We start from the raw sequence: 26,468 nt of genomic DNA, 5'->3' as shown, positions 1-26,468 counted from the left end.
TAATACCTGTGGCTTTGACTGCAGATCCATGGGTTCTCCGGGACCCTCACCCTGCCACCATCACAGCTCTCTTAATACCTGGGCCCCCTTTCTCTGGCCCAAAAGAGCGAGTGCACTGCTGTCACCTCCCTGCTCCTAATGCGTCCTGCAGTGGTTCACACTGAACTGCAGGGCATCAGACTCCAAGTTCTGAGCCACTTCCGACTCACTTCTTTCATTGCCTGTGCTTTTGACAAGCCAGAGCCAGAAAGGCCACATGGACCACTGGTGTCCTCCATGTGTTTTCTCAGCCCTGGGCCTTCGGGAACCCTGAGGTAGGAAAAGTCCCTTAGAAGAGCAACATGGGTCACTTGACATGTCCCAAAGGTGCCAGGGTCTCTGTGGGAACTGACAGAGAACAGGGGTCATTTTCTAACTAAAGTGTTTATTTCCATTCAGTTCACTAACCGATTGTTCTGCTCAGGTAGCTGCATTTGCTCATAGGAGAGAGCCTGTGGCCAGACCACTTGGCTGATTATTTTCCCACGGCCAAGACTTTCAGACCTGGGCAAAGGTCTGGTGGAGGGAAGGAGGTGGGAGAGAAATCACATGCTTTTTGCAAGGGGAGGAGAGGAGCACGCCTGCACATGGTCTGAGGGTGATGCTCTGGAGGGCTGGGATATCACAGTGAATGACCTGGGTCCTGGCCTCGGATGCAGCCTGGTTTAGGCTCCCAGAGACAAAACTGGGTTCTGGCCATCCGAGGGCACTCAGGAACCTTGAAGGGGCCTATTTGCCTGGGAAGTACTGGATAGACTGGGACAGGAGATGGAGATGTGGGCAGAGGCTTCTGACCCTGCAGCCTCCTCCTCAATCTGTTGCTTTCAGAAACAGTCCTGGGGTGGGGTGCTCCTCCACCTTGGCCCCCACCCTCCACCCAAATCTCACTCAGTCTCTGAATGGCCCAGATGGCCCCGTGGCAGTCGGCTTTGGTGAGGCCTGGCAGCAGGTGGGAACTCTATGCAGGGGGGAGGAGGGAAGGGTGTCAGTGAAAACCATATAAAAAATCCAGAAATGTGCATATAAAATCTCGCCCTTGGTGTATTGCCTAAGTCAGTAAGCAGAAAGCACCTTCTTCCTGGAGAAGGATCAAGTCCTCAAAAGGTAGGAAATGTCAAAGTGTCACTTCATTGTCATAAAAAAAAAACCAACCAACAAACCCCAACCCCCCAAACCAAATCCACCCCTGACCAAAATACCCCCGAGTCCACAAATTGCTGTAAACAAACCCAGATGCAGGAGCAATCCTTCTCAGTGGCAGTCGTAGCTGATGGCAGTCATTGCAGCATCAGTCCTCCAGGTGTGGACCGGCAGGAGCGGGTGCCCAGCTGGGCCATGGCCGCCGAGCTGTGTGCATGACGTGGACATGAGCTGCAGACCGGGGGGAGGGGGACAGTCAACCTCAGGAAGGCTGACCTTTCTGGCGTCCCCACGTTCTCCCTGACCCAGGAGGACAAAAGTCCCTTTTCAGCCCCGGGAGCTGACAGGAGAAAGAAGTCTCTTTCATTGGAGTTTCTAGAATATTCTCCAGAGACAGAAAAATTCTTCTGTTTGCCCAGAGGCAGCGGGACTGGATTTTCCAAGAGCGGCTCCGGGGTTGGTTGCCCATCGCCCGCTCATCCGCCTGGCGCATGGCTGTTGAGTGAGACCTGGAAGAGCAGCCCCGGGGACGGGAGAGAAGTGTGGCCCCTGTCTCTCCCCTTCACATTTGTGTTCCTGAAAGTGTTTCTTGGCTCCGGCCAGGTCACCTTCCTAGAGGGAGTTGGAGAGAAACTGCTTTTGATCTCCGATTGGACAAACTGCATGAATCTCCCAAGCCCTTTTTTTCCTCCAAGAACAATGATCGCTTTCCTTATGAGAATCCTCTTTAAAAACTATTCCTTGTATTTCCCGCCCCCTCCCGGGATCTATTTTCTTTTGTCCCCATTCCCTTTTTTCCATCATCTGAAGTTGCACGTGTTGTTCTTGGTGACGTCTCATGGCTGGAGCGCTGCTTGGTTCTTCCTGTTGCCCGTGGCCTCCTGGCAGGTGGCTGACCCTGCGGTGGACGAAGAACCGGGGGCCAGCATGTGGGGCGGAGGGGGCGGGGCCTGGAGGAAGAGGTGAGCCGAGGCAGGTGAACGTCAAACCTCCACAGACTGGATCTGGTTCATCTGTGCCCGCATCACCTGGATACTGTTCAGGATTTTTTTCTGGTGACCAGCCAAGGTGACCCCAACCCGGAGAATGTCCCTTTGGGAGAGAAGCACATGTGTTAGGGAAATGCGGGGGTAGAGGGACTCTTTCCAGGTAGAGCTGCCTGGGCTTTTCCAGGGGTTTTCTGCTGGAGAGGGCAAGGGAGGGGGTGAAAGACCTGGGGGAATGGGTGGGCGTCTGGAGCTGGAGTAAGTGAATGTTGAGATGGGAGGAGCCTGTGATTAGGAATCAGGGTGCCTAGGTACATGTGTCTCCTCTGCTTCGGGGGAGGAGAAGGGAACCTGCATTTACTAAGTACCCAGTCATTCACTTTATATCTCCTTTCATCTTCCTACCACTCCCCAGTTTACAGAAGAGAAAACTGGGGCTAAGAAGGGTTCTGTGATTTGCCCAAGGTCGCAGACAGTGGGTGGCAGGAGACCTGGGTGTCGATATGAATGTGAGTCCGTGTTGGCCATCTTGCCCCTTGGTCCCCCATATCCCTGCTGGGACACTGTCTATTCCTCACTTTCCAGAGCCCCCCCCGCGTGGTGGGATGGGTGGGGAGGGGGGCTAATGGCAGTGGGTGGAAGCGGCTGGGCACTTACTCCATCATCATCTGCGACACGACATCGAAGGAGGTGAAGCCGGCATTGGCGAAGCTCTCCTTGTACTGCCCCATCTTGATGGCCTCCAGCCACTCGTCCACTGTGTTAAAGCTGGTGTAGTCGGGGATCGTGCGGTCCAGCAGCGGCAGGTTGATTCTGGGGGTGGGGTGGGCAATGGGGACGGTCAGGGCACATGCTGACCTGGGGGTGAAGGTAAGCACTACACTTGCAGGCTATGTGCGTACCTGCACACGTGCATCCACGTGTGTGAACGCAGGTGGGTGTGTATGTATGTGAGCATTTCTGAGTGAGAGCAGGAGTTTGAACTCACGTAAATGTGCACACATATATGTGTGAGTAGGCGAGAGTGAGTGTGTGCAGGACTCAAAGCTGGGGTTACCTGGAAAGTCTAGGGAAGCCTCTACAGGGACTGCGGAGAGGCTGGACCACAGTGGTGAGGCGGGAGATGCTTCTCCATGCTTCTTCTTTTGAGGAGGAGGGATTTCAGCTGGACTAACTGTGCTGATTATTTGCTGTTTCCTCCCCTGATGCCATTCTGTCCTTCTCTACCGTGGTTGTGCTACAGGAAGCTGATCTTGTGGACTGCCTCTCCAAAGTCCAGACAGAGCTGGTGGGGCTAGTGGGAATGACTTCCTGGCAGGCGAGGTGTGAAGTGACCCTCAGGCTAAAAGCTCAGAGTGATTTTTATCCGAAGAATCAGGAATGGCTGATGCAGGGTCATGGTGAGGAGGGATGGGCAGAGGCAAACACGAAAATCTCTTGGCCCTAAGAACTCGGCAGGTGAAGGACCTGGGCCCAGAGAGTCTCTGGCCACAGCCAGCCCTGGACCCCAAGGACATCTAGCCGGATGCCACTCAGAAACCTTGTGTGATCAAGAGTCCTGAAGTGTAAGAGTGTGCAGGGCCAGGGCTGGCCTGTTGAAGCTGCCCGGGCAAGGCAGTTGTGGTTGCAGACCTGATGGAGGGCACCCTGGGACCAGTGGGAGAAGGAAAGCTCCGGGATCACTGGAGCTAGCGCACCTCCTGAGCCAGTCTCTCTGATATAAGGATGGCAACTCGAGTGTGGGGCGTGCGTGCACGTGTTTGTGTGGTGAGTATGTACTTCTGAACGTGTGTGTTCAGGGACCTGTGGATGTGTGTAGGTGTGAGAGCCTGAGAATGGGTGTCTCCATGTGTGTGAGACTGTGTGTGAGTGCAAGCATGAGCGTTTGTGCCCAGCTGTACGTTCACGTACACGTACGGGACTATATTTATGTGTGTACATGCGTGTGTGTGTGAGCCTGGCCATGTCGAGGAGGTTGCAAATGCGAGTCGGAGGGTCCAGGTTTAAGTGTGGAGGAGGAAACTGAGTGAGGAGTAAATCTATTCACCAAGATTCTGACGATTTCTCTTAAAAGCTGTCCTCTCCGACCATGCTTTAAAAGATGCTTCCTCTACCAGACTGGGCTTCCTTCTCCTTCTCAGGATAGTCTGTGTCCTGCACTCTGCACCCCAAGGTAGTCATCTTTCCAACAAACACTAGCGCTGCCCTTCCCCATCCCAATTCAGCTTTACCAGAGGGGGCGGGGCCAGGGCAGACGGGAAAAGGGGCGGGACAGGTAAGGCGGTACCCGGAAGAGAGGGGCGCCATGGCTTTGAGGCTGTTAGGGTTGCGGATCATCTTGTCCAGCGTGTTGACGATCTGGCCGAACTTGGGCCGGTGGTTGCGGTCCTTCTGCCAGCAGTCCAGCATGAGCTGGTGCAGCGCGCTTGGGCAGTCCATGGGCGGTGGCAGCCGATAGTCCTGCTCTATGGCATTGATTACCTGGGGACAACACAGGGGCCGGGTGGGGCTGGCTGGGTGAGGTAAGAGCATCTGCCCTCTGGCCTGGCCCGTCTTGCCCCCAGTACATGGCACGACAGACTTGCTTGGTTGCCGTGGCAACTACCTCCGCTTCCTGGAGGCAGCCCCAGTATGTGCCTCACCTGGGTTCCCACCATCTGTGGCCTCGGTCTGGCCTGGCAGCTGGGTGTTCTGCTCCCCTCACTCACCCACCCAGCACCCTGAGATACCCTCTGCCTCAGGGTCCACCGGGCTGACCCTCCTGTGGGCAACCCCACCTGGCTCTTCTGTCAGGGAAAAGAGCCCAAACACCTCTCCAAACTCTCCTGCCCCCAGGGCCAAATTCATCTTCCCCAGCTTGACTGTGGGTACCTTCCCTGCTCAAGCATTCCCTGTTCTGGCGTTGCAGCGGATCAGAATTGCTCGGATCGATTTTCAAACACCCCATCACTGAACCTCATCGACCTCTCGGATCAACTTTCCTCTCCATGCTCCCCGACACGACCCCTCATCATCCCACTTCTGGGCCTTTGCACAGGCTGTTCTTTCCATTGGAAGCCCTCGTGTCTCCAAGTCCCACTACTGTGTGAGTCCCACCTGTCTGTGAAGACTTCCTGGCTCATCTTGCCCACACTGCCCTTGCTCCAACACCTACAGGGCTGGACACCTGCCTCCTCCACTTTAGTACCTGATCATACATAGCACCTGATAACTACATCTGGTTCCCAGAATGACTGTCTTGTCTCCCACACGGGTGGTAAACACCTGAGGGGCAGACATGGTCTCATTCAGGGTTGGCCACAGGTGACAGCATTCTGAAGATTTGCTGGTTTGTGGATGGGTACGCCTTTCCTACTCTTGAGTCCCCTGGAGAGTCCAGGGTCCCGTGCAGACGTTTGAATCAACCAACATCGGGCTGGGATCTCAGAGACCTTGTTCCCACTCCCCTGAGAGACACGCAAAAGGCCAGAAGTTCTGGATCTTCCCCTCCTGTCTGGCTGGCCAGAGAGGCTCTGCCCATCCCCTTGGAGACTTACGTCCTGGTTGGTCATGTCCCAGTAGGGTCGCTCCCCATAGGACATCACCTCCCACATGACGATACCATAGCTCCAGACGTCACTGGCCGAGGTGAACTTCCGGTACTGGATGGCTTCTGGGGCTGTCCAGCGGATGGGGATCTTCCCACCCTGGGGAACAGAATGAGGAGGCTTAATGGGTGGGAGGCTTACCTTCACGCCCTCTGCTCGCAAAGCTCCCCAGCCTGTGCCCTGTGCCACAGAATCACACGAGGTATCTCACTGTCCCCCAGACTCACCTTTGCTGCTCTGGGCCTCCAGGCGTCTGCACATGCCTTCCCCTCTGCATGAAGTGCCTTCTCCCACTCTGCCATCTGGTAACCTCCTTCTCGTCCTTGAGGTCCCTCTGCAAATCTTTCCCTAAGTCCCATCTGAACCACCTCTGAGGCTAGGGATTGTGTCTTATTCCTTTCTGTTTAAAACTTTTCAACAACCCCAACAGCTTTCGGGAGAGAGTCCTGAGCTGGGGCAGTCAAGAGTCTCCGCGATCTGGCCCTGCCGACTTCTCCGGCATGGGTGCCCACCAATTTCCCTGACAGCCTGTGTTTCAGTCACAGCTCCCCATGAGAATACGGCATCTGACAAACTTTTACTGGCACCTGGCTTTCAGCTCAGCTATCACTCCTTCTTGGCAAGCCTTCCTCTGCCTCCCAAGGCTGGTGTCTAACTCACAGCCCCGTCACTCTCTGGTGCTCTGCACATCTGTGTCCACCAGTCTGTGAGCTCCAAGAGGGCAGAACACATGGTTTATGTCTCTACGTCTCCAGGGCCCAGCACAGCGCTCGGCATGGGCAAGCGTTGGTGAAAACGTATTGCGGGGAGAGATGGATATTCGTCCTCCTCCCCGGCCCTGTGACTCCACTGTTCCCTGCCTCCATCTTACCAGGGCGCTGGTGTAGGTGGGGTCTGAGGTATCGTCCTCCAGAAAGCGTGAGAGCCCAAAGTCAGACACCTTGCAGACCAGGTTGCTGTTGACGAGGATGTTGCGGGCAGCCAGGTCGCGGTGGACGTAGTTCATGTCTGCCAGGTACTTCATGCCGGCCGCGATGCCCCGCAGCATGCCCACCAGCTGGATGACTGTGAACTGCCCATCATTTTGCTTCGGGAGAAGTGGAGGAAACACAGAGTAAATGGAAGGGCACGAGTCAGATCTCTGGAGCATTCTCAGAATGGGAAACCGGAGCAGGACCCTGCTGCCCTGGCCTGGGCTCTCGGTGGGAAGGACTCAGATGCTCAGAGACCTCAGAGAGGCCAGTTTCAGGGTGGTGAAGAGAACATGGACTCTGGAGCTGGTTTGACTCTGGCTCTGCCCCTTGCTGGCTGTGCAACCTTGGACATGTGACCTAACCTCTCTGAGTCTCAGTTTCCTCATCTGCGTGTTAAATGGGGATAACTAACACCCACCTTCTAGGGCTGTCAAGAGTTCAACAAGAAGGTGCATGGAAGGTGCCTAGCACGTACTAGGTGCTTAATAAATATTTATTAAATAGCACCTAGTCTGATGGCATACTTCTGATTCCTAGTCAGTGCTCTTTGTCTAGCTGGTTGACTGTGATCTCTTGGGGGGCCTAGAAACTTTCCTCTGTTGGCCTTGTGCTCCGAACTCTATCCCTGTACAGCTTTGGGAAAATCCAAATCTGGTAAAAACTCTGGACTCAGGGTCAAGAAACCTTGCTCCAGTCCTGGCTCTCATCTCGACCCTCTGGGTGACACTGGGCAAACTCTACTTCTCTTAGAGCCTCAGTTTTCTCTTGTGCATAGTGAGAAGGCTGGCTAAGAGCTTGGAGGGAACAGATTTCAGGTTGTATGCCAACTCTGATCAACTCGCTGTGGTTTCCCAGATTGAGGAATTCCTGGATTGAGATGGACTCTGAGATTGCTTCTGGGTTTAGTGGGACAGAGTCTGGGATTCATTAGCAATGCCTGGCACGGGTAAAGGAATGGAAAGTGGCAGAAAGCAAGCCATTCTTGACCTAGATCTTGCCAAGACCCTTTCAGGCTCTGACAGTATAAAGCTGTGTCTACCACTCCTTTTCCTGCCCCACCATTCTTGGCTTCCCTTACCCGGAGGAAGGAGTCCAGGGAGCCATTCTCCATAAACTCAGTGATGATCATCACAGGTGTGCTCTTGGTGACAACACCCTCCAGGTGGATGACGTTGGGGTGGTCGAACTGGCCCATGATGGAGGCCTCGCTCAGGAAGTCCCGGCGCTGCTTCTCAGTATAGCCCGACTTGAGCGTCTTGATGGCTACAAAGATCTCTCTCTTGCCTGGAAGCTTCAGGTGGCCACTGCATACCTCACCAAACTCCCCTGGGACAGACACACCAAAAGAGGCAGGATGTCACTTACCAGGTGGAAGTGCCACCTCCCTCCCTGTTCCCTCTGCTCCTGGGACCTGCAGGAGCTTTTCCTCCTCAGTGGTCAGCTCATCCTCCCAGACACAGAACCCCTTTATAGAATGCAAGGGCCCAGAAGAGTCTCAGCCACCTTTGGGAGTAAGAGGAAACCTTTCATGGCCGTCCTGTGATATTTGGCTGGGTGTGGGGTAAGGATGTAGGGGAACCTGGGCAGATGGAGCGAGGGACCTGGGATGAATGGTGGGAAGGACAAAGCACTAGATTAAGTCCAGAGACCTGGGTTCCAGACTTAGCTCAATCTCTGATGTGATGTGCAGGTTCCTTCCCAGTCCTGTTTCCTCATCTGGTGATGAAGTAGTTTTACTGGGCGAACTTTGAGGGCCCTTCCACCTTGGGTATTCTGAGTCTTCAGGCCTTGGAGGGTCCTCTGAGGCTCCTGCCCCACATCCTGCCCTCTATCCCTGGAGTACACACTGGGGTGGTCCCCTGACCCGTGGCTGAGGCCATGGTACCTGAGTGGGTACCAGTCACCTACCTGCTCCGATCACCTGCTCAATTTTGACACAGGAGATGTCAATTTCCTTGGCAAACTCCCGCACTGCCTCATTGGGGTCCTCGTAGGTGAAAGGGTCGATGTAGATCTTCATGCCTGGGGTCACTGGGACAGAAGACCAGGCTCAGTCATGTGCGCAGACACAAGATGTGGACAGATAGAAAAGTGAGAGCCAGTCCCTCGGTGGAGGGAAGTACACTCCCATGTGGCCCCTGTATGAATGGGGCAAGCCCCTGCATTTCACTTGACCTCTCTGGGTCTCAGTGAGCAGATGGGCACTGAGCTGAGTAGAAGGGTGAGGGGAACAGAGAGGTCAGCAGGGATAGCAAATAGGTTCTAGTTTTTGTTCCAATTCTAATTGATTAATAGTGGCTTCCTGGAGCAGCTAAAAGACTGTCAAGATTGATTAACAATGCCTGTTATGAGTGTGGGCATGGAAGGATAGATAGGCTTATCACTCTTGTGATAGACAATCAGGGGGTGCAAAGGAAGAGGAAGTCAAGAAGGAAGAGAGAGAATTGGAACAAAAATATAGAAAGAGCAGGCAACAGACCATGTTCTTGGGCTTCTGCTAAGGAGATCTCCCTGCCTTTCAAGGCCTCATTCAAGCCTCCTCTCCCCTCAGGAGACTTCCTGGCTGCCTTAGCCCTCCCAGGCACTGGAACGGCTGCCTCACAAGGGTCTGAGTACCCATGGCTCCTGGGCCCACTTCCCAGGTCCCCCCGCTAGCCAAGTCTTAAACCTTTCTGGATCTCAAATTCCCTGGTGATCAGTGTGAGGCTGGCCATGGGGCATATGAAGTTGATTCCTGATCTGATGTGGATTTTTACTTTTTGATGCAGAAGGGAAGACTGTAACTTGGATGTTAAAGACCCAATTCTGACCCCAGCACTGAGTCAGCAAAATGCTTTGAAGGAAGGGAAAGATGATCTATCCCTCATTCCCCCTCCCAGATCACTAGTCTTCCACTTCCCAGACCATCTGGCCCTCACCCAGCCTGGGCCTCCCTCTGGCTCCCCAGCTCCCTGCCCACATTCTCCCACGGCTTCAGGAGTTGTGACTTTGGAGGCGCAGCTCTGGGAGTTGGGAGGTGAAGTCCCTGGGCCATAGCAAGGCTTGGCTGGTTGGTGAGTGAGGCCACAGCCCTGCTCAGTTGTGTGATCTTGGACATGTTAGTTGACCACTCTCAGCCTCTAATTCAGACATTCCAGTATTCCAAGAGCTGGAGCCTCTAACACAGGGGTTGGCAAAATGGCCCACTGCCCATTTTGTAATAAAGTATCATAAATAAAGTTTTATTGGAACACAGCCACACACATTCCTCTGCCTGTGGCTGCTTTCACACTACAGTGGCTGAGTGGAGCAGTTACAACAGAGACCATAAGGCCTGCAGAGCCTAAAATATTTACTGTCTGACCCTTTACAGAAAAGCTTGCCAGCCGCTGCTCTAATACATTATTCTCATTTTGGATTATTTGTGTGGGTGTCTGTCTAGCCCTTTAGGTCAGGGTTTTCTTAATTTGGGTCTGTGAACCACTTGGCAGTCCCAGGATGGGTTTGGTGGAGCTGCTGAAATGGAATGCATTTATTATTATTGTCTCTTTGAATTAGAAAAGTAATTTATGCTCCTTGTAAATAGTTTAAAATTTACATAAATATATATTGTTGAAAGTAAAAGTTCTCCAAAAATCTATCCCTGAGTATAGATTTTTTTTCTGGATTTTTCTGTCTTATAATTTTATATACACACATATGCATATTTGTGTTTCTCCGGCCATAGGATCCAAAACTTTTAGCAGACTCAGAGGAGTCTGAGACCCTAAAGAAGTTAAGAACCACCATCTTAGGCTGTGGGAGCCAGGGAAGAGGGGGATGGTGCATGTTTTTTTCTCATTCCTTTCTCCCTGGCATACTGCACAACGCTCTGCACATAACAGACACTGAGTGTCAGACGACAGAATCCAGATGATAGAGATAGAAGAGAATAATACCAGCTTCCACTTTCTTAGCTGTTTGTCTGTGCCCGACACTGTGCCAGGCTCTTTACATGCATAATCTCATCTTCTCCACCCATCAACTCTTGGAGGAAGGGATCGTTATTCTCATTTCACATGTGAGAAAACTGCAGCTCAGAGAGGCCAAGTAATCTGCCCAAGGCCACACAGCCAGGATTTGAACCCAGGTCTGTCAGAATTGAGCTGAGGGCCAGGGCTCTTAATCACCATGTTCACTGCCTCTGGAGGAAATCCACCCAGATCTGGTCCATGCGTCCTCCTCTTGGAGTACTCAGCTGTGACTCCTTCCCCAAGTCAGCCCTCCTCAGAGAGGGTGCATCAGCTCCCCGGAGATGCTCTCTTTTTTGCCCAGACTCAGTGTCTGGCCTGTGGTTCTTGGCGACTGACTTTCAGTCTCCCTCCTAGTAGAACTGGCAGAAGCCCTTCCTGCCGGGCCAGCTGGGGAAGAAGGACAGGAATGGGTCAGCTCAGGGAGCTAAGGAGAAGCACGGCAGGAGCTCAAAGCCTAGTTGGGCGCTGCCAACCAATCAGATGCCATCCCAAGCCTTGGTCAGGAGTGCTAGTCAGGAGGGCTCTCTATCCCTTACAGGACAGAGGTGCATGCCTTCACCTGGCATTCCAAGTGCTCCGTGAGGGGCTCCACTTACAGCTCCCTTGTTCCTCTATATGCCAGCACAAGGAATTATTTACCCAGAGGTCCCAGACACACCTCATAATTGCTTGCCTCCATGCTTTTGTTCATGTGGTTCTCTCAACCTGGAACACCCTTTTCCTCCTTTGTATCCAGATCAAATGCCACCTCCCTTGTGAAGCCTGCCTGGATCCCTTCAGTGGAGGCCAATGCCTTCTCCTCAGGCTCCTGCTGCCCTGTCTCCACACCCACTCCCCCGGATGTCTGTATGGCTTTTCTACCTTGTATCAGGGCTCCCCGATTCACAGGCCCACAGCCTCCTGCCACCCCTTTCTGGAACACTCTCCTGCTGTGAGAGTGCTTGCTTTACCCTCCCTCCCCCAGAGGGACAGAAGCCATGTCTATCTCGTTCTTGCTAAATCCCAGGGCCTGGCACATAGAGGGTGCTGGAAGAATAACAGCATTACTCATTGACATGCCCGGGTTTTCTCTCTCCACCTGTTTGGGGTCACGAGTGCCTGATGAAAGCTATGAATCTGCTTGTTGGCAAAGTATTCACGTGTATGTGCACATGCCCATAGTCAGCATATAATTCTGGAATGTTCACAGGCCCTGGAAGCTCTAGGAGTCTGTGAACCCCAAGTTGTGAGCTCTTGCTCTAGAATGTTTCCTCTGGAGTATATGTGAAGGTGGTATAAAGTAGGTGCTTAATAAACGCTTTTGAATGTACGGCTCTGAGCACAGCCATCCCTGCTTTGGTGACCCTTTGGTTTCGCCTCACCAAAATTAATAACACTATTGGCTCACAGTTTAGCATGGATTTACCACATACGAGACTCTTTTCTAGGTACTTTATAGGCATCGACCCAATCAATCCTCCCTAACAATCTTCCCAGGTAAATAGCATTATTAAGCTGAGCTCTATGGAACTGTCAATATTTGACTGCTTCTGACCTACAGAAATGGCAATTTCATTTGGTCCAATATAATATTATCCTTCCCATTTTTGATGAAGAAACTGTGGTATAAGAAATGTTAAATGACCTGTCCAAGGGGACATGGACACAGCTAATAAATGACAGAAGTGTTGTTTGAATCCAGGCTGCAAAATCTACACTTACAACTGCCAGGCTACCAGTTTATTCTGGGTGCTTCCCCAGCCTGTGTCTTGGGATAGAATGTGAGCTCCTTGTGGCCAGAGCCTTGCACAAGGCCAAATGCTCCCGGGAGGGGCATTTGCTGAACTGAAGTTGGATGAGGACCCCTGCAGGCAAGAGTCTTCAGAAAACATTGGACTCTTGGATGATTTATGACTGTCAGGGTCACCAACTGCCATCCTGAACCCACATGGGAAATTCAGGATGAGGGAAGGAGGATCCAGGCATCCAGAGACCTGGATTTGAATCCTGGATCTGCCAGTAATAATGGTCACAGATAAGCTGCTTTATGGGTTTGAATTCAAGATCAACCACTGTATTGATCTGGCTGTGTGAACTCTGGCAAGTTACTTAACCTCTCTGTGCCTCACTTCTTTCATCTACAAAATGGAGATAATAAATAAACAAATCCCCTACCTTGTAAGGGGGTTGCAAAGGTTAAATGAGAATCTTTTTAAAGGGCTTTGTACAGTATTTGGCAAATAGGAAGCACTGAATAATTGTTAACTGTTATCATGAAGAGTTGGCTATTGTTAAATATTATTATTACAAAGCACTTTAATATCCATTAAATCCCTTAATCCTCATAACTCTGTGAAAGTATCATTCCTACTGCTTCCCATATAAAGATGCCAAGGCTCAGAGAGGTTTGATGGCTTCCCCAAGGTCACCTAGCTGGCCAGTAGCAGAGTATGGCTGAGAAACCAGGTGAGTCCCCCCGGCTCCACATCCAGGCACCATAGCCCTCGGTACTCATTCAGCACCTGCTGAACGATGGAAAACATGAGCCCGTGAGGGTGACTTGGAGCCATCACACACATACCCGGGCCTCAGCTTCCGCCTCTGTCCCAGCCACAGAGGGTTGCTGGTGGATATGCGATCACAGGGCTGGCAGGGCTTTGAGAAAAAAAACAAAAAACAAAATCCTGCTCAGATGCAGGGCGTAGGAGCTTGAGCTTGAGAATGTGTTGATCTGTGAACAACACGTTCTATTCTGGGGTCTATTTTGAAAACAAATCCCTGCTGTCACCTGTTTCCTTGTTACTGACTCACCCTCTAAATAGTGATGCTCCCAAATGGTTCCAGGTGACGGAGCATGTGAGCCTGTCTTATTCTAGCTCAGAAGGGTGTAGGTAGCACAGCGTGGCTAAGTGTGTGTGCTCTGGAGCCAGACACCCTGGGTTTGTACCCTAGTTTTTGCCTTGCACAGCTGTGGGACCTCTCTGTGTCCTGGTTTCCTCATACTCAAAGTGGGAAATTATCAGGATTAAATGAATAAACACACGTTAAGCATTAAAAGAGTTCTTGGCACACAGAACACAATACGTTTAAGCTACATCTACGATCATGATTTTATTACTTGGGGAGTAGGATGGGGTGATGGAATTTATGAATTTTATTTTTAACATACAGGTGGATTTTTATTTCTGTGTAGTTAAATTTGTCCACCTTTGTCTTGTGGTCCTTCCATTGCTTTTGTGCTTAGAAGGTGCTTGTCCATCCACATATCAGTTAAATAGTTACCTAAATTGTCTTCTGGAAATGTTAATGGTTTAATTATTTTTACATTTATGTCTAAAATGATTTTTAAGCCCAGGAACTTTTACTTCAAGTTAAGTCTTCCCCAGAGGCTTAATATCTAGAACTCCTTGGCTTTGCTCTTTCTTGCATACCCTGTATCCAATCCTGCAGCAAATCTGGTGGCACTACTTTCAAAGTGTGTCAGAATCCAACCCCTTCCCACCACCTCCCCCGTTGCCACCCTGGTCCAGCCACCATCATATCTTCCCTGGATTATCCCAGCAGCCACCTCACGGCCCCTGTTCTGTCCTTGCCTGGCACAGCCCAGCCCCTTCAGTCCATTCTCCACACGGCAGCCAGAGAAATCCTGTGAAAACTGTAACTCAGAGCACATCAGTCTTTTGCCCAGACCCTTCCAGAGGCTTCTCATTTCACTCAGAATGAAAACCAACGTCCTGCAATGGTTGATAAGAATCTGCATGTCATGGACCCTCATACCTCCTGCTCCTGCCCCCTCACTCTGCTCCAGTCACACTAGCTTCCTGGCTGTTTCTGAACCTGCCAGACACGTTCCAGCCTCAGGGCCTTTGCACTGGCTATTCCCTCTGCCTGGGATGCTCTTCCCTCAGGTTCTATACAGTTCGTTCATGCGGCCTCCTGTGTCGACGGGGGCCCCCGTTCGGCATCTAGGCGGCACAGGGGACTGTCGTACACCATCTGCAGGTTCACCTTGTGGCCCACCAGCTCCCGGATATTGTTGATGCCGTATTTGATCATTGTCGGGCTTGGGAGGGGGGACATGACATGGTTTAACACGAGGTCAGGTCATGCTCTCTTCTGATCAGAACCTCTCTTATCACCTTCCTTGAGTAAAAGCCCAAGTTCTTCCTGGGGCTCAAAAGGCCCTGCTCAATCTGTCCTGTCACCTCCCCACCCTCATCTCCTCCCATTCTCCACCTTCACTCACTCATTCCCTCCAACCACACTGGCCTTCTTAGTGTTCTCCAAACACAGCAGGCCCGCTCCAGCCTCAGGGCCTTTGCACTGGCTATTCCCTCTGCCTGGGATGCTCTTCCCTCAGGTTCTATACAGTTCGCTCCCCCAGCTCCTCTGCACCTTTGTTCAGAGGAAGCCCACTCGCTGAGGCCCACCCCTTCTCCCCTATTTAAAAATGAAGCGCTGACCCCTGCAGCTCCCAATCACCCTGTTCTACTTTGCTTTTTTTCCCATGGCACTTTTCATCTTCTGATATACCATACGCTTTACTCGTTTATTGCATGTGTTTTAAAAAATTCCCTGTGCCTCCCACTAGGATATAAGTTCCACCAGGGCAGGGATATTTGGTTTGTTTACTTGTGTGTCCCCAGCACCTAGAGCAGGGCCTGACATACATCACGGGCCACAACAAATATGTGACAAATGAAGCGATGTGCTGATGACCCCCCTTACTTGGTGGCCAACTGAGGAGCCCTGCGGTACCCCACTGAGCCCATTTGGAATTCCTGTTTGCTAAGTGAACCGAAGCAAGGACCCACATGTCCCCTCCCTGCACAGGTTGTTGGTTCTGTCAGGGTCAGACGGAGGGGAATCTCTGCTCTGCTCTTCTCTCTGATCCGCTCCCCAGGAGGGGCATCTGCTCTGGGAGTGTGTGGCTCACGTGCCCCCAGACCTGGCTGAAGGTGGGGTGGGAGGGTGCAGGAAATGGAGGCACTGAGCAGGCACAGCAGGGGGCCTCCTGCCTCCCTTCTCTCCCCTCCCAGGCCAGAGCCTGGGCTTCTCACCATCTCACTCAACTCCTGTGTTTATTCTGCAAGGCTGTACCCAGTGCCTGCTGTGTGCAGGGCCGCCAGCTGGCGTTGGGGAAGCAGTGGTGAGTGTCAGACAATTTCAGGTCCCCACGTGCCCCCAGCGTAATGGCGGGGAGAAAGGAAACGGCCGTCACCGCGCAGCCAGGTAGGGGGGCGCGGTGTAAGCACAGATGAGGGCCCTAAATTCAGGGTGGGGTCAGGGAAGGCTTCTCAGAGGGGTCTGTATATGATGAGGCCTGAGGGAGAGGGAGGGACCCAGGTAAAGAGAAGGGGGAGTGCTTCAGGCAGGGGGAGTGGCATGTGCACGTTCCTTTGGGGAACCGCTGGGCATCGGTCTGACCGCAGCAAGGGTGGAGGCAGTGAAAGAAGGCTGGACAGGTTGCTGGGCACTGGCAGTGAGGGCCCGGGGTGCTGGCCCCGCTGGGGTATACATACTGTGGCCACTGGTGTAGTGCTGCAGCTTGTCCGTGTACTCCGAGTCAGCGCGCTCAAACCCCCGTCTTCTGGAACAAGAGCAAAGGGCTGGAGCCACCTGGAGGCACCCGGGGAGCTGGGAGCCACAGTAGGTGATAGGGAGAGGGTGGGCAGGCCCTGGAAACCACCGCCTTGCCAGAGGATGCCCTGCTGGCCCCTGGCCGAGCAGCCTCACCCACCCTGGTCCCACTCAGCTCTTGCCACCTCTCCTACTTCAAGTCCAGGCTCACGATTTCCCCTGTCCCCTCACCAGCTGAGCCCCTTTCAAACAGCAAAGTCATCTCTGGCCATGGCCCCTGGCCCCAGAAACTCAGGGGCTTCTGTCCATCTGACCTTATGACCTAGTCTGTTCTTAAGTGGGGAGCTCTAAGGAAGAAGGGAGAGTCTTTGCATTAAGCCCAGCAGAAGTCCAGGAACCGGTCCCATCGCCTGCCTTTGCCTGTGCTGTGCCAGCCACTTGGGATGCCCTTTCCTGCACCTCTTCCTGTCTGTGTCCTCTCCCCTTCCTTCCAGCCACCTCAGCCAGGGGGGCTTGCCCGAGTTCCTCAGCCTGCTTATGGCCCTATTCATGAAGGGGCCTCTACTAGAGCAGAAAGTAGGGTGATTGGTACTCCCTCTCCACCATCCCTGGCTCCCGGCATCCTGCAGTCTTTCCCACCCACTGTTCTGAGACGTCCCTTCATGCTGGAGTATTAGTGTCTCAATGTGCCACCTCCTCGAATAGTGGACTTGTCCAGGGCAATGCTTGACTCAAAGGGATGGACTGCCAACGGTGGCCATTTAGGCAGTGGGAGGCCACTTGTGGGTCTCCAGGCCACCCGAGCCCATCCTGTCCCCTCTGTTCACAGACACTGTTCAGGAATGGCAGAATGGGTGGACAGCCCTCTTGGACACCCAGGCCTGGACCAGGCCGGGGGACACCACCCACCTGTTACACACGATGGCGATCACAACCACAGCAATGAGGAAGACCAGGCCAGCTGCCGAGGAGCCGATGATGAGGGGCAGCTTCTCCTGGATGCTTGTCTGGTACTCGGCTGGGGAGAAAGCACAGCACAGTGTTCTCAGCCTGGCTCTGGGGGTCATAACCCCCTGCATCCCCACCACACTGGGTCTCCTTGGATCCCAGGTCTGTTCCACTCCTGGCAGAGCATCTGTCATGCTCGGGTGGAGAACTGGCCCTCACTGCCTCACAAGTAACCTTGGACAAGTCCGTGAACTGCTCCAACTCTCAATTTCTCATCTATAAAATGGGCATAATAATGCCTGCATCTCAATTTGATAGGAAAATCAATAATAATAATTATCTGACACATATACAGAGGCAGTTAAAAGCACAGACTCGGGCTTCCCTGGTGGCGCAGTGGTTGAGAGTCCGCCTGCCGATGCGGGGGACACGGGTTCGTGCTCCGGTCCGGGAAGATTCCACATGCCGCGGAGCGGCTGGGCCCGTGAGCCATGGCCGCTGAGCCTGCGCTACGGTGGGGGGCCCGCGTATCGAAAAAAAAAAAAAAAAAAAAAAGCACAGACTCTGAAGCTGAACTCCTTGGGTTTGAGTCCCAAAGGTGCCACCATCTGTGTGATCTCTGGTAAAGTGACTTACCTCTCTATGGCTCAGTTTCCTCATACGTAAAGTGAGAAGAAGAATAATTCCCATTTCATGGGATTTTTGTGTAAAAGACTTAGCATAACTTGTAGCACATAGTGAGCACTCAGTAAATATTAACTACTATTGTTTTTAAGTGTTTTAAGTGTCTGTCATGGTTAAGTATGTTACGCATCTTGTGTGATTCTCAGAATAGTCCTATGATGTACGGCCTATAATTATCCCATTTAACAGATCAGGAAACTAAGGCTTGGCAAAATTGTGATTTGCTTAAGGTCACACAGTTAGAAAGTGGCCAGTGCCAGCATCTGAACCCAGGTCTGTTTGATCCAAGGCCGTGGGCTTAAGTGAGATAATGTGTAAAATGTGCCCAGCATTGGCCCTGCCTCTTGGAAACCATTCAGTGCATTCTCAATGCCACCAACGTCTTCATTGTTTAAAATTGTATTATTACTGCCCCTCATTGCCTCCATGACCGGACAGGAGCTTATTGAAGTCAGGGACTAGGCCACTTGTGGGTCCTCAGAACCAACACATATTTGTTGAATTAACAAAGAAAGGTCTTGAGACAGTTCCCCAATCCCCAGGTCAGTGACCCTCATCCAACATGCAAGAGGACCTAGAGAGGTGAAAAACGCTGGCCATGAGGAAGGGGGATTTTCCAGAGGAGGTGAATACTAGAAGAGACGGTGGAGCTATAAGGGAGGACTTTTGTGATAAGAATTCAGGGGTCCAGGAGCCTCTGAAATGTTCAACCAGGCAAAGGCTGAGGCCCATGCCCAGTGGTTGAAGCAGATGCTAAGAAGGGATACTGAAGTCTGGTCATAGGTATTCTGCTCTGGAGTGTGGCTGGTTGGGGAAAGGACCCCCAGACTCACAGCAATGACAACTATGACCTTAACTGCTATCTGGTGAGCACTAAGCACGTGAGATGTAGTGCCAACCCTGTGCTACGGCCTGCACCTTTATCCCCCATCCTGACCCTAGTTTGATGATGATGATGATAATGAGTTAGCTGTTATCATCCCCATTTATAGATCAGAAAATTGAGGCTCCGAGTGGTAAGGTGAGTTACTCAGGACCACACAGCTGGAGCTGAATTAGCACTGTCGGGCATTAGAGTCTGCGTTCTATAACTGTGCTGCTTCTCAAAGATTATTAGAGCAGGAAGGGTGCTTAGAGACCATGTGGTCCCAAACTTGGAGACACAAAGCACATGGGCTACAACCTTCCATTCTCTTGCCCAGGGAAGACATTACTAATCCATCCCTGCACTTCTCCCTGCTGAGCTCAGACGTGGCTTCAGAATTCTTCTCAAACCAACCGCAAGTCACTGGAGCAATGTATGGATAAAATGTTTGCTCTCTCAGATGGAATATGATACTTTCATTTCATAGATGAGAAGAAACTGGCCCAGGGAATGGAATTGGCTTGCTCAGGGTGGCTTTGCAAATTGGGGCTGAGCTCCCAACGGTCCTGGGAAAGGACACGACGGTAACGGAGGAGTTCATATCTTTTCCGGGCCACAGAAACAGTCCTCTATATGTGGCTGTGCGGTTTGTACAGTGCATGAAGGTTCTCACCCGGGAGGGAGGGAGAACCGACATCTAGAAGAGGGGGTGCCTTTTCTAACTTGCACAAAGGCACTTTGTAGGAGGTGGTCCTGGTTCTGTTTGTAGAGTCAACACCCTCCTCCTGCCCTCTGCACCCTGCTTACCTTCTGTCATGGTCTGGAAGTACATCTTGCCACTGTAGCGCCCGTAGCCCGCCACGGTGCGTGCCCGCACCTGGAAGACATAGATGGCGCCGGCTTTGAGGCCCTGCACAGTGACCGTGTTGGTGGGGCTTTTTATGGCTGTGGCGTTGTACTCACTCAGCTCCTGCCGAGGAACAGAGAAAACAGTTAGTGAGGTTGTAGCCCAGAGTCCACCATCCACTCCTGCCACTTGGGGCAGGTCTGGCTACTGGACAAACATCTGTGGTTCCAAATTCTTCACTCCTTTCCTGTAACAGAATCACACACCCAAACCTTTTGCGTATGATTTGCAACACTTCCCACAAAAGAAGGCAGAGCATATTTCTTTGCCTCACAGATGTTGAATTTGTTCATGTGACTTGGTTTGGCTGTTGGAATATTCTAAAGGACGTAATGCAAGTAGAGGCTTTACATGTGCTTGTTGATTTGACCTGGTCTCTTATGCTTCTGCCATCTGCCATGGTGAGGCTTAACCTGGGTAACAGCTGGTTCCAGGAGGAGAAACTTGTGAAGAAGACCTTGACCTAACTCCTAGGCTGAAACAGCACCACCTCAGTTGACCCACAGGCAAAAACCTATGAGCAAGAAAAATAGCCACTTGTTGTTGTAAGCCACTGGATTGTTGGAATTGTTTGTTCTGCAGCATCATCTCAATAACAGCTGACTAATACACATATGCTGAGTGGCCACTGTATGCAGACCCTGAAGACTAGACTGTGGGTTCTTAGAGACAGCAGGGAGAGGGCCCAACTTACTCACCTCTGCATCCCTCTTCCTGCCTCATGCCTCTACGGATTGAGTGGACGGACCCCCTTTCAGCCTCAGCACATTTGAGTGAGGCAGGAATTAAGGCCCAGAAAGGGAAAATGATGCTCAAGGTCACATGCATCAGTTGGTGGCTGCTTTGGGACTCAAACTAAGTCTCCTGCATGGAGCCGCCTCTAATACCCATGCCTTTGGATACCCAGGACCTGATGTTCCCTCGTCTGAGAGAGGAGAATGCCAATTCTGACCTGATCACTGCCCAGGGTGACCTGAGGAGTCTGGGACAGGACAAAGATCCAGCTGCTGCAGTGGGAGTGGAAAAGTGCTTGAGTTGATGCAGATGTTTACCAGCCTACACGATGCTTGTTCAGGTGTCTGTCAGCTACCCAGCAAACCCTCCCCAAATACCCTCTTTGCATAGGCCCTGGGTTGGGCACTAGGGACCCACAGGAGGTAAAGCAGAGGCCCTGGCCTCCTTGGAGAGCTCAGTTCAGTAAAGCAAATAGTGGGGAGGTCTTAACCCTTTGAGGATCATGAACCCCTTTGAGAAACCAATGAAAAGCTATGAACCCTTATGTAGAAAAATGCACACCTGATTGCACATGTTAATCCTGTACATGGCCGGGTATGCAGAGCCCTTGAAAACTCTCATGAAACAATTAAATTCAGTGTGAGCAATGTTATTACAGATAATAATGGTAACTACAGTCCTATTATGTAATTACACAACTACCCTGTAATAATGTAATTACAATGTTATTATAGTGTATAGGTTAAAGGGAACTGGAGCCAGACTTTCTCGGTTCAAATCCTGACTCTATTATTTACTACCTTTGTGACCTTGGACAAGTTCCTTAACTTCTCTCTGCCTCCTTTTCCTCACCTGTAAAATGGGGATAATAATAATAATAGCTACCTCAAAGGGTTCAGAGAATGAAATGAATTAATATGTATGAAATGCTTACATGGGTAGGGTAAGCGCAGTGAGCCCAGGGGCATGTGACCTGGCCTGGCTGGGGGATATCAGATGATGTCAAGGAAATCTCCCTGGAGACTGGGGGCAACTGGAACGGAATCTTAAAGAACAAATAGAAGTCACGCAGGCAAAGAAGCGGGAGGGTGTTGCTGGGAAGGAGCAGTAGGTGCAAAGGCAAGGAGGTGAGAAAGAGCTTGGGATGTGGGGGCAGTAGCGGATAGGCAGTCTCTTCTCCTGAGCCAGATCGCCTGCCTACTCCTCCAGGAAGCCTCCTCGATGTCCTCACCAGATGTGCCTCCCCTCCTCTGAGCCCTGGAGCACTTGCTGTCTGGTTTCGGCTATGTCCCGTCACCCTAGGCCCATGCTCATCTCACTCCCTTGATTGTAAACTCCGGAGGGAAGGGGCTGTGCTTCGTTCCCCTGTACCAAGCATAGGGGCCTGCATGCAAAGTCCTTTGCCAACGGCCACAGGGCGAAGGCTGTACTCCTTAGCCTGGCATTCCAGACTCTCCATGACTTGGCTTTTGCCAGTCTCTCCTGCCACATCCCCAGGGTCCTCCAGGCTCCAGCTATATGCAACTGCTTCCCCTTTCCCTAGTAGGGTTGCCAGATTTAGAAAAAACAAAACAAAACAGAATGCTCAGCTAAATCTGAATTTCTGCTCAACAATGAATAATTTTTTAGTATAAGTATGTCCCGTGCATTCTTTGAGACATACTTATACTAAAAATATATTTTAAAAAATTCAAATATAACCTGGTGTCCTATATTTTATTTGGCAATCCGGCCTTACCTGGACACTCTGAGCCCTTGCAAGTGCTGTTGCCCCTGTCTGAAATACTCTTTACTCATTTGCCTGGCAGTTCCCTACTTATCATTCGAGACTCAGCACAAGTATCGCCTCGGCTGGGGAGACTTCCCAGATGTCCCAGCCAGAGACTGCAGGTCCATTGTCTCCTCTCCCACCCACTGTTCTGATATAAATGTGTCTTCTCTAAGCCTGTGGGTTCCCTGGGGCAGGGACCTTGTCTGGTTCATCTCTGGGACCCCCAGGCTGGGCACGTAGTATGTGCTCACTAACTACTGACATAATGAATGAATGAGTGAATGTTAAACTATTCATTCTATGAACCTGGGATGCAGTCCCACAGTTGGCCACTAGGTGCCGCTGTCCAGCACGGGATGGGCTCAGGCTTGAAAAGGGGGATTGGATTCTGCAGACGGTGGCTGCCCGCTTAGAGGCTGGAAGTTTAAAGTTTCTGATTGTATGAGGAGATGGGAGGAAACTGTTGGTGGCATAGGTGCCTCGGGAAATTTAGGCACTAACCTGAGTGGATCCCTTCTCTAAAGCTAGGCACAGGACTGAGCATGGGATTGAAAGTCATTTCAAATGCCAGTTCTTCCACTTCTTTGCACTGTGACCTTGGGAAAGACCCTTCACTTTCCTGAGCCCGTTTTCTATTCCGGAAAATGGAGCAATAAATGCCAACTTGTCAGGGTTGTTGTGAAGATAAAATTTGATCAGGTAGTGCCTGGCACATTGGAGATGCTCAAGAGCCATCAATTCCCTTCCCTCTCCCCTCTCTTTGAAGTCCCATTATCTGCATAAAGGTTAAACACCAACAGATTATGGGAAGAAATTTAGTATGAAATCCACTAGCGCTCAGTTTAGATCCTTACCCAATGGACCAATGAGGCACTGGTTGCATTTCTTAAGCCCTCTCAGCCTCGGTGCTCTCATCGCTAAAGTGGGATAACACCACTATGTACCATACAGGGTGATTGTGGAGATTTAATAGGAAAAAAAGGGGAAAGCTTCTTTTTTTTTTTTTGCGGTACGCGGGCCTCTCACTGTTGTGGCCTCTCCCGCTGCGGAGCACAGGCTCCGGACGCGCAGGCTCAGCGGCCATGGTTCACGGGCCTAACCGCTCTGGGGCATAGTGGGATCTTCCCAGACCGGGGCACGAACCCGCATCCCCTGCATCGGCAGGCGGACTCTCAACCACTGCACCACCAGGGAAGCCCGAGGGGAAAGCTTTTATCATAGTCTCTAGGACACCTAAAGACTTAGTAAATGTAGGCTACCACCATCCCTGTTATCATCAACACGTGATAGAGTAGGCCTTCACCAACGGTCATTAAATGAATGAGTGACCGCAAAAGTGAATGAATGAGATAGAACTCCATGTACACGGGGCAACAACCTGAATGCAGCCTGGACTTTCATAGTTCACTCCTTGCTCCCCCAACCATTGTTTCTTCTGTCTGGAATATCCTTTCCCTACACTTCTGCCAAGTAGAAGTTTCTGTTGAATAAACACATAAATCGATGTGGCCTATGAGGGCCCATCCGCCTCACAAATGACTCTTCTTGAGCTCTTGGGGAGCCAAAGGGAGCGTGAACCTGTGTGCTTCAGGGCAGCTGCCAAAGGAGGCCACCTCCCCTGGGATGCCAGAACCAATGGAAACGGCCAACCACGGTCTGGCTAACACCATTCGTCAACGGCATCCAGAAACCTTCCAGCAACGTGGTTGTCAGCTCCGGGCTCCGGGCAGGCTGGGAAATCCCAGTGGAGCTGGGGAAAGGCCAAACGGAGAGGCTGCTCCAAAAGAGCCCTTTCTAAAGAAGGAAAGGAGGAGTGGGAAGGATGATGGGGGGTGGGGCCCACAGGGGACTGCAGAGCTCAGTTCCGAATTTCCCTACCTGGGAGGATCTGGAGCATTCATTAAAGAAATCAACTGCAGGCACCAGGAGGATGCTGGAGTGTTGGGTAAGAGCTGGCTGTGGACTTACCGGAAACAAATCTCACCACGAGCAGCCCGGCTCTGCCTCCCCAAGGGTGGGGCTGACTCAGAAAAGTAGAGGTGGTGGCTGGGATGTCAGAGCTCAGGGATGGAAGCCACGTCTGGCTCTCCTGCTCACCCTCTGCTGGTGTCTTCTCCCACACTTTCATCAACAACTTTTTCTTTCTCTCCTTAAATCCTGCCTTTGTCCTGGATCCTATCCTTCCACTTCTGTGTTTCCTCTGCACCCTCTCTTGTCTGTCCTTGGCTACCATCTCCCTACCCCTGGCAAGCATGGCACCTACCTCTGCAAATCACAAACCCACATGTGCCCCCGGGGAAAAGGCACCGCCATCCACTGGGAGTCATCTTTCACATCTCCCTGGTCCCCTGAGTTCCAAAATATTGTCTGAATTTGTCAGCTCCTCACCATCTCTGCTGCCAGCCCTCCAACTCCATGCCACCATCATTTCTCTCTTGGTGTCCCACAAGAGCCCTGTGCTGGGTCTACGGTGTCCCTGGGACCCCCTTGCAGTCTATTCTCCACATGGCAAGTAGTAGGAATCTTAAAAGTAATAGGAGTCAGATCACATCCTTCCAGAATCTCCCGATGGCTTCCTATCATACTCCATTAAATTGAATCCAGACTCTAACGGCCTGGAAGTCCCACCACAACCCCACCCCGCCTCCCTCCCCAAACTCCTCCCCTACCAATCCCTCCCTTGTTCTGATCGGTCCGGCCACATCGATTTATGTGTTTATGGGCTGCCAAAGAAGCCCTCTCGCCTTCTTTGTTCCCTGAATGCAGCTAGCACACTCCTGCCCCAGGGCCTTTGCACATGCTGTTCTTGCCATCTGGAATGACCCTGCTCTCATCACTTGTCTGTCTGGTTAACTCCTAGCATCTTTCAAGGCTCGGCTCAAATGTAACCTAAATGAAGATTTCTTCTCATCCACGCCAGGATTATGGTGGCCCCATGAAACCTTTGCTGGCCCTTCTGTGGCCTGTAGCACATCTTGTCTAATGGCTATTTGTGTCTGAACCTGTCTTTTCCCTTGGACTGTGAAATCCCTGAGGCCTTCAGGCATGTCTGGTTACTCTGAGTATTCCTGGCATCCAGCAGCCCAGCCCAAAGCTGGTGACAGTGAATGTTGAACAAACCAGAGTCCATCTGCCCACTTGCAGAGCCAAGCTGTCTCTTTCCGCACCCAGGCCCTGGGAGGAGGGGTTGACAGAAGTAAGGCCACGTCTCATCAGAGCTGTACCTCATGTCTGCCCCTCTCTTGCCATTTGTGCCTACAATTCTCCACCAGGGCCTGTTCCTGTCCACCTCTTAACAGTCATCCCAGACTATCCCTGGGAGAAAACTGGGAGGCAGGAGGGCCAGGTGAAGTCTTCCACTTAGCAGCTGGGTGCTCTTGGACAAGTTACACAACTTCCCCGTGCCTCAGTTTCCCCTCCTGTCCAGTGAGACGAATAGCACTGCTGCGAGGACGAATGAGGTAACAGAGGTGATGTGCTCAGCCCATAGTGGGCACTCAGGAAATGTGAGCAGGTGATAGTTCTGGCTGCTGCAGGGTCTGCTGGTCCTGCCACCCCTGGCAGGGGCCTGGGGATGCCCAGGTAGCGGCGGGAAGTAGGACAATGCTGCCTCCTGGTTCCCACCTCCGACAGCCTCCCCAGCCCCTCCCTTCTCGGTAGGAAATGGGTCGTAGGCAGGACCCGCGCCGGGATTTCTCATTTCCGTTCCAATCTTTGGGGACAAATGCTTTCAGTTTCATTTAATCATAAAGCTTCTTAATTAGTTTTTTTTTTTTTTTTTTTTAAAATTCTGAGCTGCTCAACTGTCCCTGCCAGAGGGGGTGGAAATGTTCTGCAAAGCCTGGGGCTTCCTGGGCCTGGGAGCAGCTGGTCCAGCTACCCTGGGTGCCCAGCTACTTTAAGGCTCTCCAGGGCCCAGCGAGGGTGGAGTTGCTTCCCTCACCTCATCCCAGCTCAGGCTGTCCAACAACACCTCAAGCACCTACTGTGTGCCAGGCGAGGGACACAGCGGAGATAAGGCAAGGTCTCCACTCTCTACCAAGGCCACGGGAAGGGATCCACTCACTTATTTATTCAGCCAATGCTTATCAAGGTTCTCCTTGGTGCCGGGCCCAGGGCGCTGGGAGCAGGTGGTGTACTGGACAGATGTGGTTCCTGGTCTCTCGGAGTGCACTGCTTGGACGAGGGGATGAGCAAGGAAGCAATCACAAACCAGCTGGGTGAGGCTGGATAGGTGTTTGCCGAACCTCTGAGACTCACCAGAGTTTGGCCGATCCAGGG

General features: G+C 51.9%; 1 protein-coding gene across 1 annotated transcript in view; it reads right to left on the bottom strand.

Annotated features, from left to right (window-relative positions):
* Positions 1-1,989: 1,989 nt before the first annotated feature.
* The window catches only part of EPHB2 (EPH receptor B2), a 120,575-nt gene continuing 96,096 nt past the window's right edge, over positions 1,990-26,468 (bottom strand). Inside the window, exons 6-15 of the mRNA XM_024766711.1 lie at positions 19,582-19,744; positions 17,187-17,295; positions 16,220-16,284; positions 8,635-8,757; positions 7,805-8,052; positions 6,624-6,839; positions 5,702-5,851; positions 4,453-4,646; positions 2,823-2,978; positions 1,990-2,271 (exon numbers count right to left, since the gene is read on the bottom strand). Of these exons, the coding sequence (XP_024622479.1) occupies positions 2,163-2,271; positions 2,823-2,978; positions 4,453-4,646; positions 5,702-5,851; positions 6,624-6,839; positions 7,805-8,052; positions 8,635-8,757; positions 16,220-16,284; positions 17,187-17,295; positions 19,582-19,744 (1,533 nt within the window). The 3' untranslated portion in view covers positions 1,990-2,162. The remainder of the gene's footprint in view (positions 2,272-2,822; positions 2,979-4,452; positions 4,647-5,701; positions 5,852-6,623; positions 6,840-7,804; positions 8,053-8,634; positions 8,758-16,219; positions 16,285-17,186; positions 17,296-19,581; positions 19,745-26,468) is intronic.

Source organism: Neophocaena asiaeorientalis, unplaced genomic scaffold (assembly GCF_003031525.2).
Source record: "Neophocaena asiaeorientalis asiaeorientalis breed wild unplaced genomic scaffold, Neophocaena_asiaeorientalis_V1.1 scaffold79, whole genome shotgun sequence".
NCBI lineage: Eukaryota > Metazoa > Chordata > Mammalia > Artiodactyla > Phocoenidae > Neophocaena > Neophocaena asiaeorientalis.
The sequence above is the reverse complement of the archived record's forward strand: the minus strand, read 5'-3'. Positions and strand labels throughout refer to the sequence as shown.